The sequence below is a fragment of the Ovis canadensis genome, chromosome 16 (assembly GCF_042477335.2).
Source record: "Ovis canadensis isolate MfBH-ARS-UI-01 breed Bighorn chromosome 16, ARS-UI_OviCan_v2, whole genome shotgun sequence".
NCBI lineage: Eukaryota > Metazoa > Chordata > Mammalia > Artiodactyla > Bovidae > Ovis > Ovis canadensis.
This window is the reverse complement of record NC_091260.1, coordinates 14,513,885-14,531,980: the sequence shown is the minus strand read 5'-3', so window position 1 is coordinate 14,531,980 and position 18,096 is coordinate 14,513,885. Positions and strand designations below refer to the sequence as shown.

The window sequence follows — 18,096 nt, the reverse complement described above, 5'->3', positions numbered from 1 at the left end:
TGCTGGGACAACTGGCTAATTATTTGGAAAAGGTAAAATTAGATTTATACCTTACCCCATACACAAGAATAAACTTCAATCGAGATCAGGTCTCTAAATGTAAAATGTGAAACCGTACAAACACTACTAGAAAACACGCGTCAGTTTCTCTATGTACCCATGCAAGTAAATACACCTATGAAAACATACTAAAATTCACTTATTATTACAAAAATAGAAATTAAGACTACACTGAGATACCGTTTCTTATCTATCAATGCAGCAAAAATTTAAAAAAATAATACATTCTATTGGTGAGGTGACAGAGAAATGAGCACTATGATACAATGCTAGTTTACTCTGACCCAGCAATTATACTGTAGGAATTACTCAGGATGATACATCTATAATAAGGAAACACACATACATGCAAAATGACACTTCGTAGCACTGTACATAATTGCAAAATACTGGAAATAATCTAAATACCCAGACAGAGGAGAATGTATGAGAACCATGTATCAGAATCCTCTGTTGGTGTGAATGAGGAAGATCTCTCTAAACTAGATGAAGTGATTTCCAGGTTAAAATTTAAAAAAAAAAAAGTAAACTATAAAAGACTATCTGTGTTATGCCACATTTTGTCCAAGAAATAAAAAGGGAAAATAAAGCCTACATATAAAGCTGCTCTTTTTGCAAAAAGGAACAGGCCATGAGTAAATCAGAAACAAACCGGCTGCCCAAACAGGTGGGTGTAAACAGAGGGGAAGGAGCGGGAGGCGGGCAAAACTCTGTACAGTTTTGACTTTAGAACCACATTAATGATTCACATGCTGGAAAGAGTAAATAAATTCAACAAGGATGGACAAAACCTAACTATTTCAGATGACTAACACACTCATAACTGGCAGGGGAAAGTGTAGCACTCAAGCAGTGGCCACAGAACTGGAAAAGGTCAGTTTTCACTTCGATCCCCAAGACAGGAAATGCTGAAGAGTGTTCAAACCATGTACAACTGCACTCATTCCACATCCTAGCAAGATTATGCTCAAAATCCTTCAAGCCTGGCTTCAGTAGTACACGAACCGAGAACTTCCAGATGTACAAGTTGGATTTAGAAAAGGCAAAGGAACCAGAGATCACATTGTCAATATTCGCTGGATCATAGGAAAAGCAAGACAATTCCAAAAAAACATCTACTTCTGCTTCATTGATTATCCTAAATCCTTTAACTGTATAGATCACAACAAACTGTGGAATATTCTTGAAGAGATGGGAATACCAGACCACCTTAACTGTCTCCTGAGAAACTTGTATGCAGGTCAAGAAACAACAGTAAGAATTGTACGTGGAACAGTGGACTGGTTCAAAATAGGGAAAGGAGTACATCAAGGCTGTATATTGTCACTCTGCTTATTTAACTGTATGCAGAGTACATCGCACGAAATGCAGGGCTGGATGAAGCACAAGCTGGAAACAAGATTGCTGGGACAAATATCAATAACCTCAGATATGCACATGATACCACTTTAATGGCAGAAAATGAAGAGGAACTAAAGAGCCTCTTAATGAAGGTGAAAGAGGAGAGCGAAAAAGATGGCTCCAAAATCACTGCAGATGGTGACTGCAGCCACAAAATTAAAAGACGCTTCCTCCTTGGGAGAAAAGATATGACAAACCTAGACAGTGAATCAAAAAGCAGAAACATCACTTTGCCAACCAAGGTCCATTTAGTTAAAGCTAAGGCTTTTCCAGTAGTCATGTACGGATGTGAGAGCTGGACCATAAAGAAGGCTGAATGCCGAGGAATTGATGCTTTCAAACTTTGGTGCTGGAGACAACTGTTGAGGGTCCCTTGGACAGCAAGGAGATCAAGTCAATCCTAAAGGAAATCAACCTTGAATATTCACTGGAAGAACTGGTGCTGAAGCTAAAGCTCCAATACTTTGGCCACCTCAGGTGAAGAACTGACTCATCTGAAAAGACCCTGATGGTGGGAAAGATTGAGGGCAAGAGGAGAATGGGGTGACAGAGGATGAGATGGCTGGATGGCATCACTGACTCAATGCACTTGAGTCTGAGTAAACTCAGGGAGATAATGAAGCACAGGGAAGCCTGGCATGCTGCAGTTCATGCGGTCGCAGAGTTGGACATGACTTAGTGACTGAACAATAACAACAAAACTCTTGAACACAGTATTTTGACTATATACCCTCAAGTTAAAAACAAAAAGACAAATCCTGAACTTTAATGAATAATTTCAAAACTATATATATTTTAAGAGTGAGTAAATAAGCAAATATATTGAGGACAATAAGAGCCAGGTTTTTCACTGTTGGAAAAAATGGGGTGGGCAATGAACCCTGTGGCACTGGACTCAAACTGGAGTCATGAGTATGACATCAAGATTTTATTATGTGTGCATGTGTATATATACGTGTGTGTAATACACAAGATTGTTTACATGGAACATTCCTAAACATGCATCTAACACATACATAAGTACACTAAATGTATGGACATAGACTTCCAGTTCTGTCTGCTAGAAGAATCCAGAAGTGATGACATTTCAGTAGCAATAAGCACATTCAGTGCCCAGATCCTGGTTTCTAAGTGCCCTTCTTCGTTTAAAGGAACCTACGTTCCTTGTAGAAATGTTGATTCCAAGGCTAGGAATATTTTGTTGTGCCAGAGTAAGGAAGTACCCCCACTGGCCAAATCTGGGACAGAGTAAATAAGGAAGTTATAGATTATAGTCCATAGGATAAAATAAGAATTTATGAGACTATATGACATAAATGAGGAGAAAAGCTCTAATTCATTATTCTAACTGAAATTATCATTTGGCAATCATCACAGTAATACCTGTTTCAGGCAAGAATCATCAATGGATGTTTAAGTATAAGGGGAAATAGATATACACCTGGCCTAAGTAACTCCCTATGAAATACTTAAGGTTAATATCACCTGTTACAATACAAATAGACACCATGTGCCATCTGATGTGACATAGAGAAAGTTTACTACTAGTCCTGGAGTATTCCCATCAAAAATACATTGCTGTTGTTCAGTCTCTAAGTCGTGTCTGGCTCTTTGCAACCCCACGGCCTGCAGCATGCCAGGTGTCCCTGTCCTTCACTATCTCCCAGAGTTTGCTCAAATTCATGTCCACTGAATCAGTGACTTTATATCACACACCCCAAAATGAGAGAGAATCTACGAAGCAAATGGCTGTACTCCTCAAAAATGTCAAAGTCATAAAAGATAAAGAGAGCCTGAGGAATTGTCCCAGATTGTTTTTGTTCAGTTGCTCAGTTGTGTCCGACTCTTTGCAACCCCACGGCCTGCAGCATGCCAGGCTTCCCTGTTCTTCACTACCTCCTTGAGTTTGCTCCAACTCATGTCCATTGAATTGGTGATGCCATCCAACCACCTCATCCACTGCCACCCTCTTCTCCTCCTGCCGTCAATCTTTCCTATCTTTAATTACATGGACCTGTAGAGTCTTTAAAGAGATTTGACAATTAAATACAACACTTGATCATAGATTGCACCCTAGAAAGGAAAGCATTTGGTCATTTTTGTATTCCAGGAAGGACATCAGTGGTAATTCCTAAAATGTAAAAGGCAGTTCAGCTAAAACTGTATCAATGTAAGCTTCCTGATTTGATCATTGTACTATGGTTATGTAAAAGATAAACTTCAATACTGAGTAACAACTTAAGGGTAAAGGGACATCTGGTTTGCAACTTACTCTCAAATGTTTGCGATAAAAATGTTACATACGTGGAAAGAGAGAAAATAAAAACGCAAATGTGGTGAAACTGACAACCAGGGAATCTGGGTGAAGGGTATGCGGTAGTAATTTTACAACTTTCCTGAGGGTTTGAATTTCAAAAATTTTGAAGTAGTTTACCAAAGACTTGTATGAATTCCAGTTGCCACATAATACTGGACAATATGACAAAAGTCTTACTTTGCATTCATCAAAAAATAGAGGTAGAAAGCACCAAAAAAAAATTAATTCCTGGTAACACTTGACAGGAGGGACAGATCTCACCGACATAATGTAGAGCAGAAGACAGAGACAAGAGTGTGTAACGGACGGTTTCATTTGCATGCAGTTCAAGAGCATCTGTACGCGTGAAGCTGGCACAGAGTTAGAAGGTGGGAGTACTCACTCAAAAGGGACTTGGCAGAACTTTTCTGGAATGCTAGAAGTATTCTATACCATGAGCTAGGTAAGAATTTAAGGGGGTATATGTAGGTAAAACTCACTGAGTTGTACACCTAAGATACGTGTGCTTTGAGTATAAATGAGTTAAAATTTACAATAACAACAACAAATATGGGGGCTCTATTAAAAGAAGCAGTAGTCCAAACCACTGAAAAGCAAAAAGAAACTGAAAGAAAAAATTAAATATTAATAAATCTCAATAGAAACTACAGATTAATTACATAAAAAAGAAACCCATTCAAGTTAAAAGTAGCAAGATATTCAAACAAAAAACTGTTGTATTTTTAAAAGGTGTTGACACATACCTTAAATTTCTCCAGATTCCTAATTTCACCTAAGAGATGTTTAATTTCACCATTCTTCTGCTCCAACATGGCAAGCAACCGTTCCTGCTGTTCAAATTCAGCTTGAGACCCTTTCATTTGCAGCAATGTAGCGATCTGTACCTAGAAGAAAAAAAAAATTCTCCCCCATAAAATTGAGTGGGGAAGAAGATTCTGATAACTATATTTTTGATACAATTCATATTTTGTACTATACTACTTTGGCTTCATTTTAGAAGCTAAACAAATTAGCTGTGTCTAGTTTAATCCTCTAATAATTTGAAAATATTTATTTCAGATAGCTTAGTTACAGATATAACTCTTTAGTACTTATTTCAACTACTTATGAGTTGGTATCTGAAGTCCATAACAATTATCTGTACTTCTGTGAAACACAGCTGAACTGCATGGCTGTGGTCAAGAAGTCACCAGGTTAAGTGGTAGAGAAACCTGGCAGAATGCTGTACTGTACTCACCATAGGCACTCTCATCAAGGGGCTGGTGCAGCTTCTCAAAAATTTTAATAAAATTCAGTAGTATTCAGTGGGGGAAATTAAGCTACTCACATTCACAAATGTGAGTTTTGCAAAGGACGAGGATGGAAAGCAAAGGTAAAGGGCAACCTAAGGGTCTTGAAGCAAACTTCAATATATTTTTTTTAAGAGCAGCAATCAACCTACCTAATTATGATTCCACCTCAACTTGGGAATTGCACAGCAGTTGAAAGGAAATTAGCTAAAACCTAAACCTAGCATTCCTTTCTGCCTTCGGAAATTTCTGCAGTTCTAAAAAGAGTCAATTAGTTAAAATACATTTTTGAGTATAGCAATGATATGAAGTTGCAGCTATGGTTATAAGTAAGAGATAAAGACGACTTTTAACATTTTTAAGGATCCACTTTTTGCTCCTGCTTCATACTGGATTTCTCCGGTGTCTCAGATGCTAAAGCATCTGCCTACAATGCAGGAGACCCGGGTTTGATCCCTGGGTCAGGGAGATCCCCTGGAGAAGGATATGGCAACCCACTCCAGTACTCTCGCCTGGAAAATCCCATGGACGGAGGAGCGAGGTAAGCTAAAGTCCATGGGGTCGCAAAGAGTCAGCCACGACTGAGCGACTTCACTTTCACTTTTTCACTTTCATACTGGAAGCTAGACATATCAATCCCCCAAAAATTCAGAATGCTACCTGTGTCTAAAGATAGTTTGGGATAGCAGAACAGTGAGAGATTAGTAACAATAGCCCAACAAGTACAAAAAGAAAACAAAGAGCAAATATGAGAAAATTTACAAAGAAATAATTCCCAGATAGGGGAGAGCTGAGGTAAACCAGACGACACAACTGAAATCCTCAGAAATAAAAGACAGAGTTGTTGTCTATTAAGTCAGCACTTTCCTATTTGCCAAACATGTAAGCATGCTGCTGTGCCTTCATTTAACTCCAGGACAACTCTTAAGAGGCAAGTTCTATCATCGCTATTTTACACATGAGGTGACCAATTGCTTGGAAAAATAAACATACTTGTCCAAAGTCACACAGCTAACAAGTGAGACTAGGATTCAATCCCAAGTTCATCTGATGCCAAAGTTTAATCACTGATCTTTCCTATTACTTTGGTAAATCTCATCATCCTTAAAACAGGCAGGAAACCCTACAGACTTCTATTAAGTGCTACCACTTCAGGAGAGTTAGGCACAACAGATCAGGAGTCTAAGGGTTGGCACGATACTGGAATATAATTATATGCTTTTCTGTTACCAGCTGTTCGACAAAAATGACACCCAACAAACCTTAAAATTAAAAGGGCTTACATGCTTGATTTGAGAAACTGCAAGGAAAGGAAATTCAAACTTCAGTCCGTTAATAAGCCTTTGTGGGAGAACTGAAGAATGGTGAGAGAGCTAGTTTCAGTTGGAGTAGACATTTCAGGGCTACCCTAAGAAAGAGACCAGGCCAACAGTAGGACAGAAAAATTTTTTAATACTTGATTTTTCCCATTACAAAGAAAGAGCTAATGGTAAGGCTACTGAAAGAATTAAAACCTCAAGGCTAGTGAGTAACAATTACAAACTCAATCAATCCATGGATGCTACATATACCACTAAAATCTACACAGAATTAAATGTTTTTAAATAAAATATAAAAGGGATCTCTCATCAATTAAAAAAAATTTTTCCTAAGGTCATGTAGTTCTAGAAATAATCATGTAAGTGTATTAGCTGCACAAGTCACACTGATACAAAATAAGGTCTAATAAATCTTATACTAATTCTTACCTTCATTCTTTGCATCTGTTCTCTATTGAATGCATTTTGTTTCTTCAGTGACTGATACTTGACCTTCATGCTGATAAGCTGACGTTCCATCGCTGCCCTTCGATCCTCCACCTAGAAAAGATAACATGTTTAATTATGCTTTTATTAAGTGAAACGCCAACTTAATCAATGGAGTGTTCATATGTACCTCTGCAAACAAAGAGTTGCCTTTACTGTTAGGGTCCAAGGCCTGCTGGAGGGCCTGGTCTAGCTGCACTTGAAGGTCCTGATTTGCTACACGAGCTTTCTAAATTCAAAAGAGAAAACAATTCAGCTACTTGAGATAAGATTAGCAAGAAAACAACTTATATAAATTGGAAAAGATGGTATTACTATAATCACAATACCTCTAAGGCATCATAGTAAGAAACCGCTTCTTTCTCTCGCTCTTTTTTTTCTCCTTTAAGCCGGTCTACCTGGCGCATTAAACTAGAATTAAGAAGTTCGAGTTGTTCTTGTCTGTACTGTAGCTCATTCACTTCTTCTTGGAGGGTGGTCTATTAAACAGGAATTGAAAAAGAAGAAACTCTTGAATAATCCTTCAGTTAGCAGCTGTCAGTTTATCTATCAGCAGAGGTTAACACTCAAAACTAAAACTAATAACTAGTCAAAGATTATTAACGTGCATAATAAAGAAAACAGCAAAATTCTGTAAAGCAATTATCCTTCAATAAAAAATAAATTAAAAAAAACTCAAAAAAAATTTTTTTAATTACTAACTTTTTTAAAAAGTCATCAAAGAAAGACTCTAGAGACTGTTTCTTTTCTATGAATTTAAAACTTTCAAGCTAATTTTAGCTTACAATGAAAAAAATTATATTCATATATCAACTTCCACTGTATGGATCACAACAAACTCTGGAAAGGGGTACCAGACCACCTTACCTGCCTCCTGAGAAACCTGCATGCAGGTCAAGAGGCAGCAATTAGAACCAGACGTGGAACAATAGATGCGTTTAAAATTTCAAAATTAGTAAGTCAAGGCTGTATATTGTCACACTGCTTATTTAACTTATATGCAGAGTACACCATCTGAAATGCCAGGCTGAATGAATCACAAGCTGGAATCAAGATTGCCAGGAAAAATATCAACAACCTCAGATATGCGGATGATACCACTCTAATGGCAGAAAGTGAAGAGGAACTAAAGAGCCCCCTGATGAAGGTGAAAAAGGAGAGTGAAAAAGTCAGCTTAAAACTTAACATTCAAAAAAGCGAAGATCATGGCCTCTGGTCCCATCACTTCATGGCAAATAGATGGGGAAAATGTGGAAATAGTGGCAGATTTTATTTTCTTGGGCTGCAAAATCACTGCGGACGGTGACTGCAGCCATGAAATTAAAAGATGTTTGCCCCTTGGAAGGAAAGCTATGACAAACTGAGAGAGCATATTAAAAAGCAGAGACATTACTTTGCCAACAGAGGTCCGTATGATCGAAGCTACAGTTTTTCCAGGAGTCATGTACAGATATGAGAGGTGGACCATAAAGAAGGCTGAGTGCCGAAAAATTGATTCATTTGAACTGTGGTGTTGGAGAAGACTCTTGAGAGTCCCTTGGACAGCAAAGAAATCAAACCAGTCAATCCTAAAGGAAATCATTGGAAGAACTGAAGCTGAAGCTCCAATACTTTGCACACCTGACACAAAGAGCCAACTCACTGGAAAAGACCTTGATGCTGGGAAAGATTGAGGGCAGGAGAAGGGGGTGACAGAGAATGAGATGGATGGGTGGCATTACTGACTCAATGGACATGAGTTTGAGAAAACTTTGGGAGATAGTGAAGGACAGGTGTTAGGGAAATTAAATGGTCTTGGCCTCTGACCTTGCTTCTAGCCTGCCTGGACACTACCCTGACTGTGAGTGACTGCCTGCTGTGAGCGCAAGCCTTGCAGCACCACAGATAAGATGGGGAAGAATTTGAGAATGTCAATACCTTGCAAGGGCCCTGGCCAACCAAGCCCCAGGCATAACAACATTCCAAGTTTTACAACACAAAACAAACAGCGTTAACAGGAAACCAGGCTTGCAATTTGGTCAGACTGATGATTATACCAGTTTTCTCCTGGGATTATAAGCAGGAACCCTGAACTGCAATTTTTTGAAGTCTAACCCAAGTAGCAGACATGCTGCCTGGGACCTTGGGACAACTGGGACTCCAGATGTGCTCTGACACGGGACTTCCCAGCACCATTTGAGTCTGGATGTTGGTCAAACCCCAATTTGGTGACATATCCTCTGTTCTATTTCCCTTTTCTTTTAATGTTAGTATATTGAAAGTAAGCTAGATAATTCTCTAATAAATATTTGTATTATTTGTATAGAACAAGTGGCTTAGTTTGTTAACAAATCCTTTGAACCTGAGACTAAAGTGAAAACTTTTGGCAAAACAATAGGGTGCTGCCATTCATGGGGTCACAACAGTCAGACATAACTGAGCAGCTGAACAACAAATCAACTTCTGCCAGACCAACTTTTATATTAAGCTTTTATGACACAAACTAGGATTAGAATAAATGTCTAAACTCTTCCAGAGGTTCCAATAATCTAAAAGTAAAGTCTGCCTTACATAATCATGTAACTTAAAAGCTTTACTTTAATTGAAGGAATCCATTTAAAAACTTATTTTTTAATTAGATCATAGTTAGGCCAAAAAAGATTTCAGTCTTAAAAGTAGCTCATAAGGATTATTACAAAAACATGAAAAATATAGAGCCAGAAAAAGGAGAAAACTCCATAATACACATGCCACAAAAATTACCTTCACATTTTCCATTTCGGTCAGCTCAGTTTGAAGAGTCAGCGTCTCTGAAGACACACTTTCATGTACCCGTTCAGACATTTGCATTTCCTTTGATTTACTAGAAAGGAGTTTCTCCTGATGGTCCACTTTGTGCTTCAGCTGCTTTTCACTTAGCCGAGCTTCATCTAACTCGGCTTTCAGTGTTTCTAACTAAAAAAAGAAAAAAAAGAAAATTCACAATCTTCTAGAGGAAAAGGCAGTAAAAGTCATCAGAACATACAATTGCAGTACAAAGTGTCTGGTGCCTGCAGGACAACTATTCTGGAAGGCAATCACACTGAACAAAATCATTTAACCCCTTTCCCAAAAATGTCACATTGCTTCAGTCTTGGAAAACTAATACAGGCACACCTTGTCTTACTGCGTTTTGCTTAACTGTACCTCCCAGACACTACATTTTTTTCACACATGGAAAGCTTGTGTGAAAACATTCAGCACCACATCTAACATTCACTAAATGGTTTGTTGTTAATAAAAGTCTTTTACTTGATGTCCAGGGTTACCATTATCATCTATATTGAATTATATTGAATAGGATCTCAACATTCCTAGAATATATCCTGATATTTGTTTACTATTTAAAAAATAAAGACTTCTATTTTGATTTCTTTTCCCTTTTCAATTTTATCATGTGAAACAAAAATTTCAGCTGATTGATATATGTTGAAATGTGTATATCCTTCTGAAAAACATCACTGAATGACCCAAACTTATTGTATAATGAGATGACTGGGGTTTCCTATCTGGCCAAAGCTATGCATCTTTTAACAGACAGTGACATGCCTTGTTTTATAAGCACACAAATGATCCTTACACATAATCAGGGTAAGTCTGGACTCCTGGCCATGTTGTCACTGTGTGGAAAATGAATGGCATGACAGCAACAGAGGAAACAGGCTACCTGGACAGTAGTGGAGAGATGACGGCAAGCTGGGCTACAGAGTAGCCCAGAGACAGATAGTAGCCCAGAGTAGCTGAGACAGATATTTTGTAGCTCAAGTTCTTAAGAGCTTGTTGACGGACTAAATGTGAGAAATAAGTGAAAGAAAGATGGCAAGTAAAACTCCTAATTATTGGTACAAGTAATCTGAGAACATAAGAAAGACTGAAAATATTTTTTGAATGATTTAGTCTTTACCAAAAAGCCATCTCTATAACTGGCCTTACTTTAGACTCAATATTTCCTATATTACTTTATTGTTTAGGTATTGAAAGTTATTGCTAAACTGAAAATATCCATGAGGAAGAAAATAAGCATCCGTATCAGTAATTGGTGTCTCAACCTGCGTAGCTTTGGATAAGTCGGATTATTATTTGTCAGAGTGGTAAGCAAGACGATTCTAAATATTGCATGAAGCATATTTTGATAGTTATATTTTATTGCATATGAGGAAAAAAAATAACCAGCTCAAACATAATATATTTCATTGATATTGTTACTTAAAATTAGAGAACATTTAAAAGAGAGTCAATTTAATGAGAATTAACTAACCAGCATAGGTGGTACAGATACATAAAAATCTTAAAAGATGCTACATGAAACGCAATGAAGCAGGCTTTGAAATAAGAGAATCAAATTTTGACTGACAGTCTCTAGCTCTATAATCTTGTCCAACTTCACTCAATCTGTTTAAACACTGGTTTTCTCATGTTATATGGAGATAATAATGGTACCTCCCTTGAGGAGTTGTGTATGAACTTGATCATATGTATTAGTTTATCTTCAATAAAAAAACTGTAAAATATACGTTTTATAGTTGTAAAATATACAACTCTAAGGTACATAAAATTTACCAAAAACTATTGGTTTCTTGGCGGAATTATAAAGTGTAGCACAAGTTGCAGTGAAGGCTAGGAAACTAGTCTTTCTGAAAAAGGATCGGTATCCTAAGCTCTCTAAAGGCGGCCATGCTGATCAGAGATAAAACTCCTTCTTAACAAATAGTTGCTAAAATTAAATAATTCAATTTAACTACTAAAATGTTATTTAAAACAAACTGCTAAGGTCACGTTAAGATGATGGAACCCCTCATCTCAGCTATTTTGCACAGATGGTAGTAAGAAAGTCTTTCATCATCTAAAGTTTACAAATGGTTGCATGAGCATGAAATTCTTCGGTTCCAAAACACAGACGCCCAAACCTTTTTCTTTAGTTCTTTCACTTCCTGCCCGTGGCTTCTGGTCAGTGTTTCTTCTAACTGCTCCAGATGCATTTTCTGTTGTTGTTTAATAGTTTCACATTCGGAGCTCAAACTTTCTAACATTCGACTCTTGAGCTCAACTTCTCTCTGAAGAGTATATTTTTCTTGTTCATAGCTCTGAAAACAGATTCAATTATAACTCAGTTATATAAAAATAACTTAAAGCCATCACATGTAAGCAGTTTTCCTCTTTGACTGAATCATTCCTGTTTCACACATTTGCTGCTTTCTAAGTAACAAGCACATGTTAAATCTGGAGTAACTATAGCTAGTATTAATGTAAAAAAAACCCTGAGAGGTGATTTGAGACTCAATTAAAGTTCATGCTGGGGATACGGTAATTGCTTCTAGGTCCTGTCAAAGAAGTAAAAAGTGATCTCTGGCTGTCCAGTCAAGTAGTCTCTGCTAGGAAGAAAAAAAAATTAATAGCACTTAAGTTTATTTAGTAAGAATTATTTGGTTTGATAACAATATTCTCTACTTGTAGCTCTAAGTAAAATGAAGAAAAGGTCATTAGTTCAAACCTCTTAAACAAGCTTTAAAAAAATAAGATAAAATTAGATTTAAAAGGAAAAAATTAAAAAGGGTGGTCATTAGTTTTTTTAACTGCTATGTTTAAATTTGGAGATCAAAGTTTAAATACATTACTGAGCATTTTCTAAGTAAAATGGATTTATTCATTCTTTTAATAAAAGCATGTCAGGTATTAGGGATGCAGCCGTGAGCAAGGAGACGAAATTCCCCTCTCTCCTGTCATGTCTCTCATGAGGGTGGGGGACAAATAACTCAGAATGAGGCAAAAGCTCCTGTGGAGCCCATAAAGCAGGACTCATATAGCTAAGAACAAGGGGAAGTAATTCATAAGATGAGGTCAAAGGTTGAAAGAGGTTTGATTACATGGAGATCTACAAACCCAGGTAGCGAACTCAGTTTTTGTCGTAAATAAAACGGGAAGCTGCTCCGTGCTCTCAGCAGAGCTATGACATGATCTTTTATATGCTCCTCAAAGACCGCCTTGCTGTTGTGTAAAGAGTGAACAGTGTGAATGGCAATCTGGGAGACAGGCAACCTAGTCAGGAGGCTATGGTAACAGTCCAGGGGAGAGACGACGGAGGTCTGAACAAGAACAGCAGATGTTCTGTAGGTCACGTTTTTAGAGCTCACTAGTGGATTAAATACGAGAAATATGCGACAGAAAGATATTGAGTAGATTTCTGGCTCAAGTAACTGGATAAACGTTTTTATAGTTACCAAATGAGGTAAAGAATTCTGCAAGAGCATGTTTGGTTAGTGGGCAAGGAATCAACTGCTCTGTTTATGTTAAGTCTGAGATGACCATTAGTGGGCAACTGAATACAAAAGTCTAGACTTAGGACAGAACTAAGGACTTGGTGTAGCATCAAGACAAACCAAAGTCTAAAATTCAGTATGGAGTAAAGAAAGGGAACATATTTTTCAAACTCAGAACAGAGTCAGAAAGAAAAATATTAGAGATTCATTCAGTTCATTTCCCTGCAGATGGGTGGGAATCAGACCTACAATTTTCAGAAAAGAAAAATATTAAATTAATAATATTAATGACTGCTGGACAACAGCAGTCTTCAGCGGCAAAGCACAAACTGGTGAGCAGAGGAGTGTAGCGTCCCACCTCAGTCAGGGTCATCATCTCATTACGGCATTTATCCAGTTGGCTCTGCAGTTCATTCTGGCTCTCCACTAGCTGTAAACCATACTGCGCAGCTTTCCGTCGCTCTTCTTCAGTCTCTTTGAGTTTGCATCGAAGATCTGCTATTACCTCTGCCTCCATGACTTTTTCCTGTCTACTGAAAATAGAAGAAATAAAAGTATGTAAACTTAAACAAAAAACTTCATGTCACTAATAAAAGACACAAGTGTGTTGTGTGTGTATATATTCAATATCACTGTCACATGAAAACACAGTATTAAAGATTTTCTCTTTGACTTTTAAATGGTCAAATTTGCATTCTTGTTTTAAGACTAAAGTCTGACTATTTTGTTACCCAATTTGAGAACAAATCAAATAGAGCAAAAATAAAAAAAAAGATAAATACAATTTAATTTTGCTTCTAAGGAATGCAGTATTAGGAAACTATTCAGTTGTTGCGAAGCTTCCTTAAATGCTACAGTAAGATGATCTCATAATTATCACTATACAGGTAACCAAGCTAAGAGAACAGTAAAAGAAATCAAGAAACTTTATAGTAGCATAACTTCTACTTAACTATAAAAAGGTACCTTTGAATAAGATTGGTAAGGTAAGGACTAGCACGTCCACAAGTTTTCACAACAGTGTTAACTTCCTGAACACATGAAGTTTGTCACATTAAATGCACTTTATTGAAAACAGACTCACTAGCATTTTGCTAGTTATTCACAACAACACACGCAAAACAGAGACCACGTTTAGAGTAATTAAAGAACAACCCCAGTCTAGATTTTCAAGCAAAGACGTAAACATTTAATATAGAGCTCAGCCTCACTCATCATCCTTCCCCAACTGGTTCCAGGCTCCTCAGTTCAGTTCAGTTCAGTTTGGTCGCTCAGTTGTGTCCAACTCTTTGCGACCCCATGAATCGCAGCACGCCAGGCCTCCCTGTCCATCACCAACTCCCAGAGTTCACTCAGACTCATGTCCATTGAGTCGGTGATGCCATCCAACCGTCTCATCCTCTGTCGTCCCCTTCTCCTGCCCACAACCCCTCCCAGCATCAGGGTCTTTCCCAAGGAGTCAACTCTTCGCATGAGGTGGCCAAAGTACTGGAGTTTCAGCTTTAACATCATTCCTTCCAAAGAAATCCCAGGGCTGGTCTCCTTCAGAATGGACTGGTTGGATCTCCTTGCAGTCCAAGGACTTTCAAGAGTCTTCTCCAACACTGTGGTTAAAAAGCATCAATTCTTCAGCACTCAGCTTGCTTCACAGTCCAACTCTCACATCCATACATGACCACTGGAAAAACCATAGCCTTGACCAGACGGACCTTTGTTGGCAAAGTAATGTCTCTGCTTTTGAATATGCTATCTAGGCTGGTCATAACTTTCCTTCCAAGGAGTAAGCATCTTTTAATTTCATGGCTGCAATCATCATCTGCAGTGATTTTGGAGCCCCAAAAATAAAGTCTGACACTGTTTGCACTGTTTCCCCATCTATTTCCCATGAAGTGATGGGACCAGATGAAATAGTTTTCTGAATGTTGAGCCTTAAGCCAACTTTTCCACTCTCCTCTTTCACTTTCATCAAGAGGTTTTTTAGTTCCTCTTCACTTTCTGCCATAAGGGTGGTGTCATCTGCATACCTGAGGTTATTGATATTTCTCCCGGCAATCTTGATTCCAGCTTATGCTTCTTCCAGCCCAGCGTTTCCAGGCTCCTAGGCTAGACTAAAACTCAGCTTTGAATTCAAAGAGCAACAAGTCATTTTTAAGGTATTCTCCCATGTCTCCAGTCAATGGAGTCATTCATTCAACAAATATTTCTTGAATGCCTATGTGCCAAGCTCCACTCTGGGCACTTCAGATACATCAAGCAGTGGTCAAATGGACCCCTAAAAGGCTCTTCGTTCATAAAACTTATCCTCCAGTAGGAGAAGACAAGCAATAATAACATAATAACTAAATGCACTAGAAAGTAAAAAATGGGGAAAAAAGCAAAACAGGATAAGTGAGCTTGGAAGAAGTGGCTGTATTCTAACTAGGAACAAATTTAAAATGTGTTGAATCGGGAGCCCCTCAGGTGACTTCTGAACAAAGCCTTGGAGAGAATCAGAGAATTAGCCATTAATTAGACATTAGGGAAGAGAAGGCAATGGCAAAACACTCCAGTACTCTTTCCTGGACAATCCCATGGACGGAGGAGCCTGGTAGGCTGCACTCCATGGGGTTGCTAGGAGTTGGGCACGACTGAGCGACTTCACTTTCACTTTTCACTTTCATGCACTGGAGAAGGAAATGGCAACCCACTCCAGTGTTCTTGCCTGGAGAATCCCAGCGATGGGGGAGCCTGGTGGGCTGTCCTCTATGGGGTCGCAAAGAGTCAGACATGACTGAAGCGACTTAGCAGCAGCCGCAGTCATTAGGGAAAGCACGTTCCACATAGAGGGGTAGCAGTACAGTGGAAGTCCAAAGAATGAACAAGATAGAATATAGGTCAGAGGAGATTACAGAGGAGAATACGGAGATCAGGCCATTGTAAACAAAAACTTTGGCTTCTACTCTGGGTGAAATGGGAAGTCACTGCAAAGTTTGGAGTAGAGATAGGCTACACTTAAAAGGATCATTTTGGCTGATACGCTGAATGGCTGGGAGGGAAGCAAGTTGAAAGCAGAAAGATCAGGTGCGATGACCACTCATACCAGAGTTGGCTGCCACAAAAGGTGATGAGATTTAACATATATTCTGAAGGCAGAGCCAACATGATTTTCTGACAAATGGAATATGGGATATGTGGAAGAGAATTTTAAAAGGCCTCCAAAGCTTCTGGCTGAGCAACTAGTAAAACAGGTTTGCCAATAACTGACACATCAAAAACTGTGGGTAGAGATGTTTTGGAAAGAAAATGAGAGGTTTAAGTTTTAAAACATGAGATATGTCAAGTAAGTAACAGCTCTAAGAGAAGGGTATAAGCTGGAGATATAAATTTGGGAGTTATTAGCATAAATTTTTGAGTTCTGTGTTCATCAAAGTATGAGCATAATTAAAGAGAAGAGGACAAAGGATGGAGCCCTGTCATGAGATGGGAAAGAAGACAGCAAATGATACTCAAGCGAGGTCAGTGAGCTAGGGGGAAAAGGAAGAGCATGTGCTGTCTTAGAACTCAATAAACAGTCAGGTATTAGGGAGGTAGATGATGAACTGCACCAAATGCTAAACCAAATAAAGTGAACACTGAGAACTGGCCATTGGATTTAAATTCACGGAGGTCAACTAGAAGATGACCCCAAAAATAGTTTTGATGGGGAGACTGGGGCAAAAGCCTGACTGGAATTAATTGGAGAGAATGGTAGAACAGCAGAGAGCAAGCACAGTTTTGCTGCAAAGAGCAGATAAACGGGGTAGTAGCTGGAGATGCAGTAGGGTCTTTTTTTTTTTAAGATGAAAAACTCTTTAAGAAAAAACAACAGCAAGCTTGTATGACAAAGGCGAGATCAAGCAAAGGAAAACGAATGATACAGAAGACATGGAGAACTACTGGAGTAATGATTGTGCAGGGTCTGATCTCTGGACAGGCATATGAATGTTTCATCTGAATTAAAGGAAAGTAAAGTATATGGGTACAGACACTGATAAGTAGGTAGATACGGTGTTCAGAGTCTGCATGAGTGCCCTTCTGCTTCCATTTATCAGTAAATTAGGAAGGAAGGTCTTTGAGAATGAAGATGGAGGAGGAAATAGAGGGTTTTAGAAGAGGGGGTTAAAAAAAAAAAAGAAAAAGAATCCTATGTTATCCAGGACTGGCTATCACTGCTCTAAAATGCAAGACCTCTCCAAAGCCCATACATGATGGAGCCAGCCATTAATTGTTGAGCTGTTAATAATATTTGCTAAGGATCTACCATTTGCCAGGTAGAGTGCTTCAAATGAACTATGACATTTAATTCTCTTAGTGGACCTGAGCTAAGTACTATTGTCATCAATATTTACCAAAGAAAATATGGGACTAGCTTCAAGATATCCCAACCATCAATGTCCACGGCAGCCACAAAATTAGCTCTCATTCACTCTAAAGATTTGCTGGAATTCCTATTATGTGTCAGATACTGTGCTGTTGCTGAGGACACAATGTGATCCTCAAATCAGACAATATGCCTGCCTTCTTGAATTTCACAGTCTATTACTAGAAAGATGTTAAATCAAATAACTGATAATGTAAAGTTACAAGTGTGTTAAGTGCAAGAGGGAGAGGTGTATGGTGCTATGAGCCTACAACTCAGGGCAGCAGTCTCAATCTGGGTGGTGGCGTGTGAGCAGGGTCCGAGGGAATAAGGACAAGAAAGCTTTCCCTGAGGAAGTGACTTTTCAACAGGTGTAATGAACGTCTAAGAGTAATCTATCAATCTGCAGAGAAAGGCAGCCAGGGCTGAATAAAAACTATAGCTAATATGTACCAGATATCACACAGGATGCTTTGCAAACATTATTACTGCAAACTCTAGAAAATTCTTAAAGAGATGGGAATACCAGACCATCTGTCCTGCCTCTTGAGAAATCTGTACGCAGGTCAGG

The 18,096-nt window shown here is 38.4% G+C and overlaps 1 protein-coding gene across 8 annotated transcripts in view; it reads right to left on the bottom strand.

Moving 5' to 3' along the window:
* Nucleotides 1–18,096, bottom strand: part of SPDL1 (spindle apparatus coiled-coil protein 1) — a 33,662-nt gene that overhangs the window by 12,933 nt on the left and 2,633 nt on the right. For 4 of the 8 annotated variants that reach the window (XM_069555996.1, XM_069555998.1, XM_069555991.1 and 1 more), the window contains exons 2-8: nucleotides 13,506–13,677; nucleotides 11,798–11,974; nucleotides 9,615–9,806; nucleotides 7,202–7,351; nucleotides 7,003–7,101; nucleotides 6,816–6,926; nucleotides 4,522–4,662 (exon numbers count right to left, since the gene is read on the bottom strand). In XM_069555996.1, the coding sequence (XP_069412097.1) occupies nucleotides 4,522–4,662; nucleotides 6,816–6,926; nucleotides 7,003–7,101; nucleotides 7,202–7,351; nucleotides 9,615–9,806; nucleotides 11,798–11,974; nucleotides 13,506–13,664 (1,029 nt within the window). In that variant the 5' untranslated portion in view covers nucleotides 13,665–13,677. Of the gene's footprint in view, nucleotides 1–4,521; nucleotides 4,663–6,815; nucleotides 6,927–7,002; nucleotides 7,102–7,201; nucleotides 7,352–9,614; nucleotides 9,807–11,797; nucleotides 11,975–13,505; nucleotides 13,681–18,096 lie in introns of all 8 variants that reach the window. The other 4 variants (XM_069555995.1, XM_069555990.1, XM_069555997.1 and 1 more) reach the window with 1 other exon arrangement.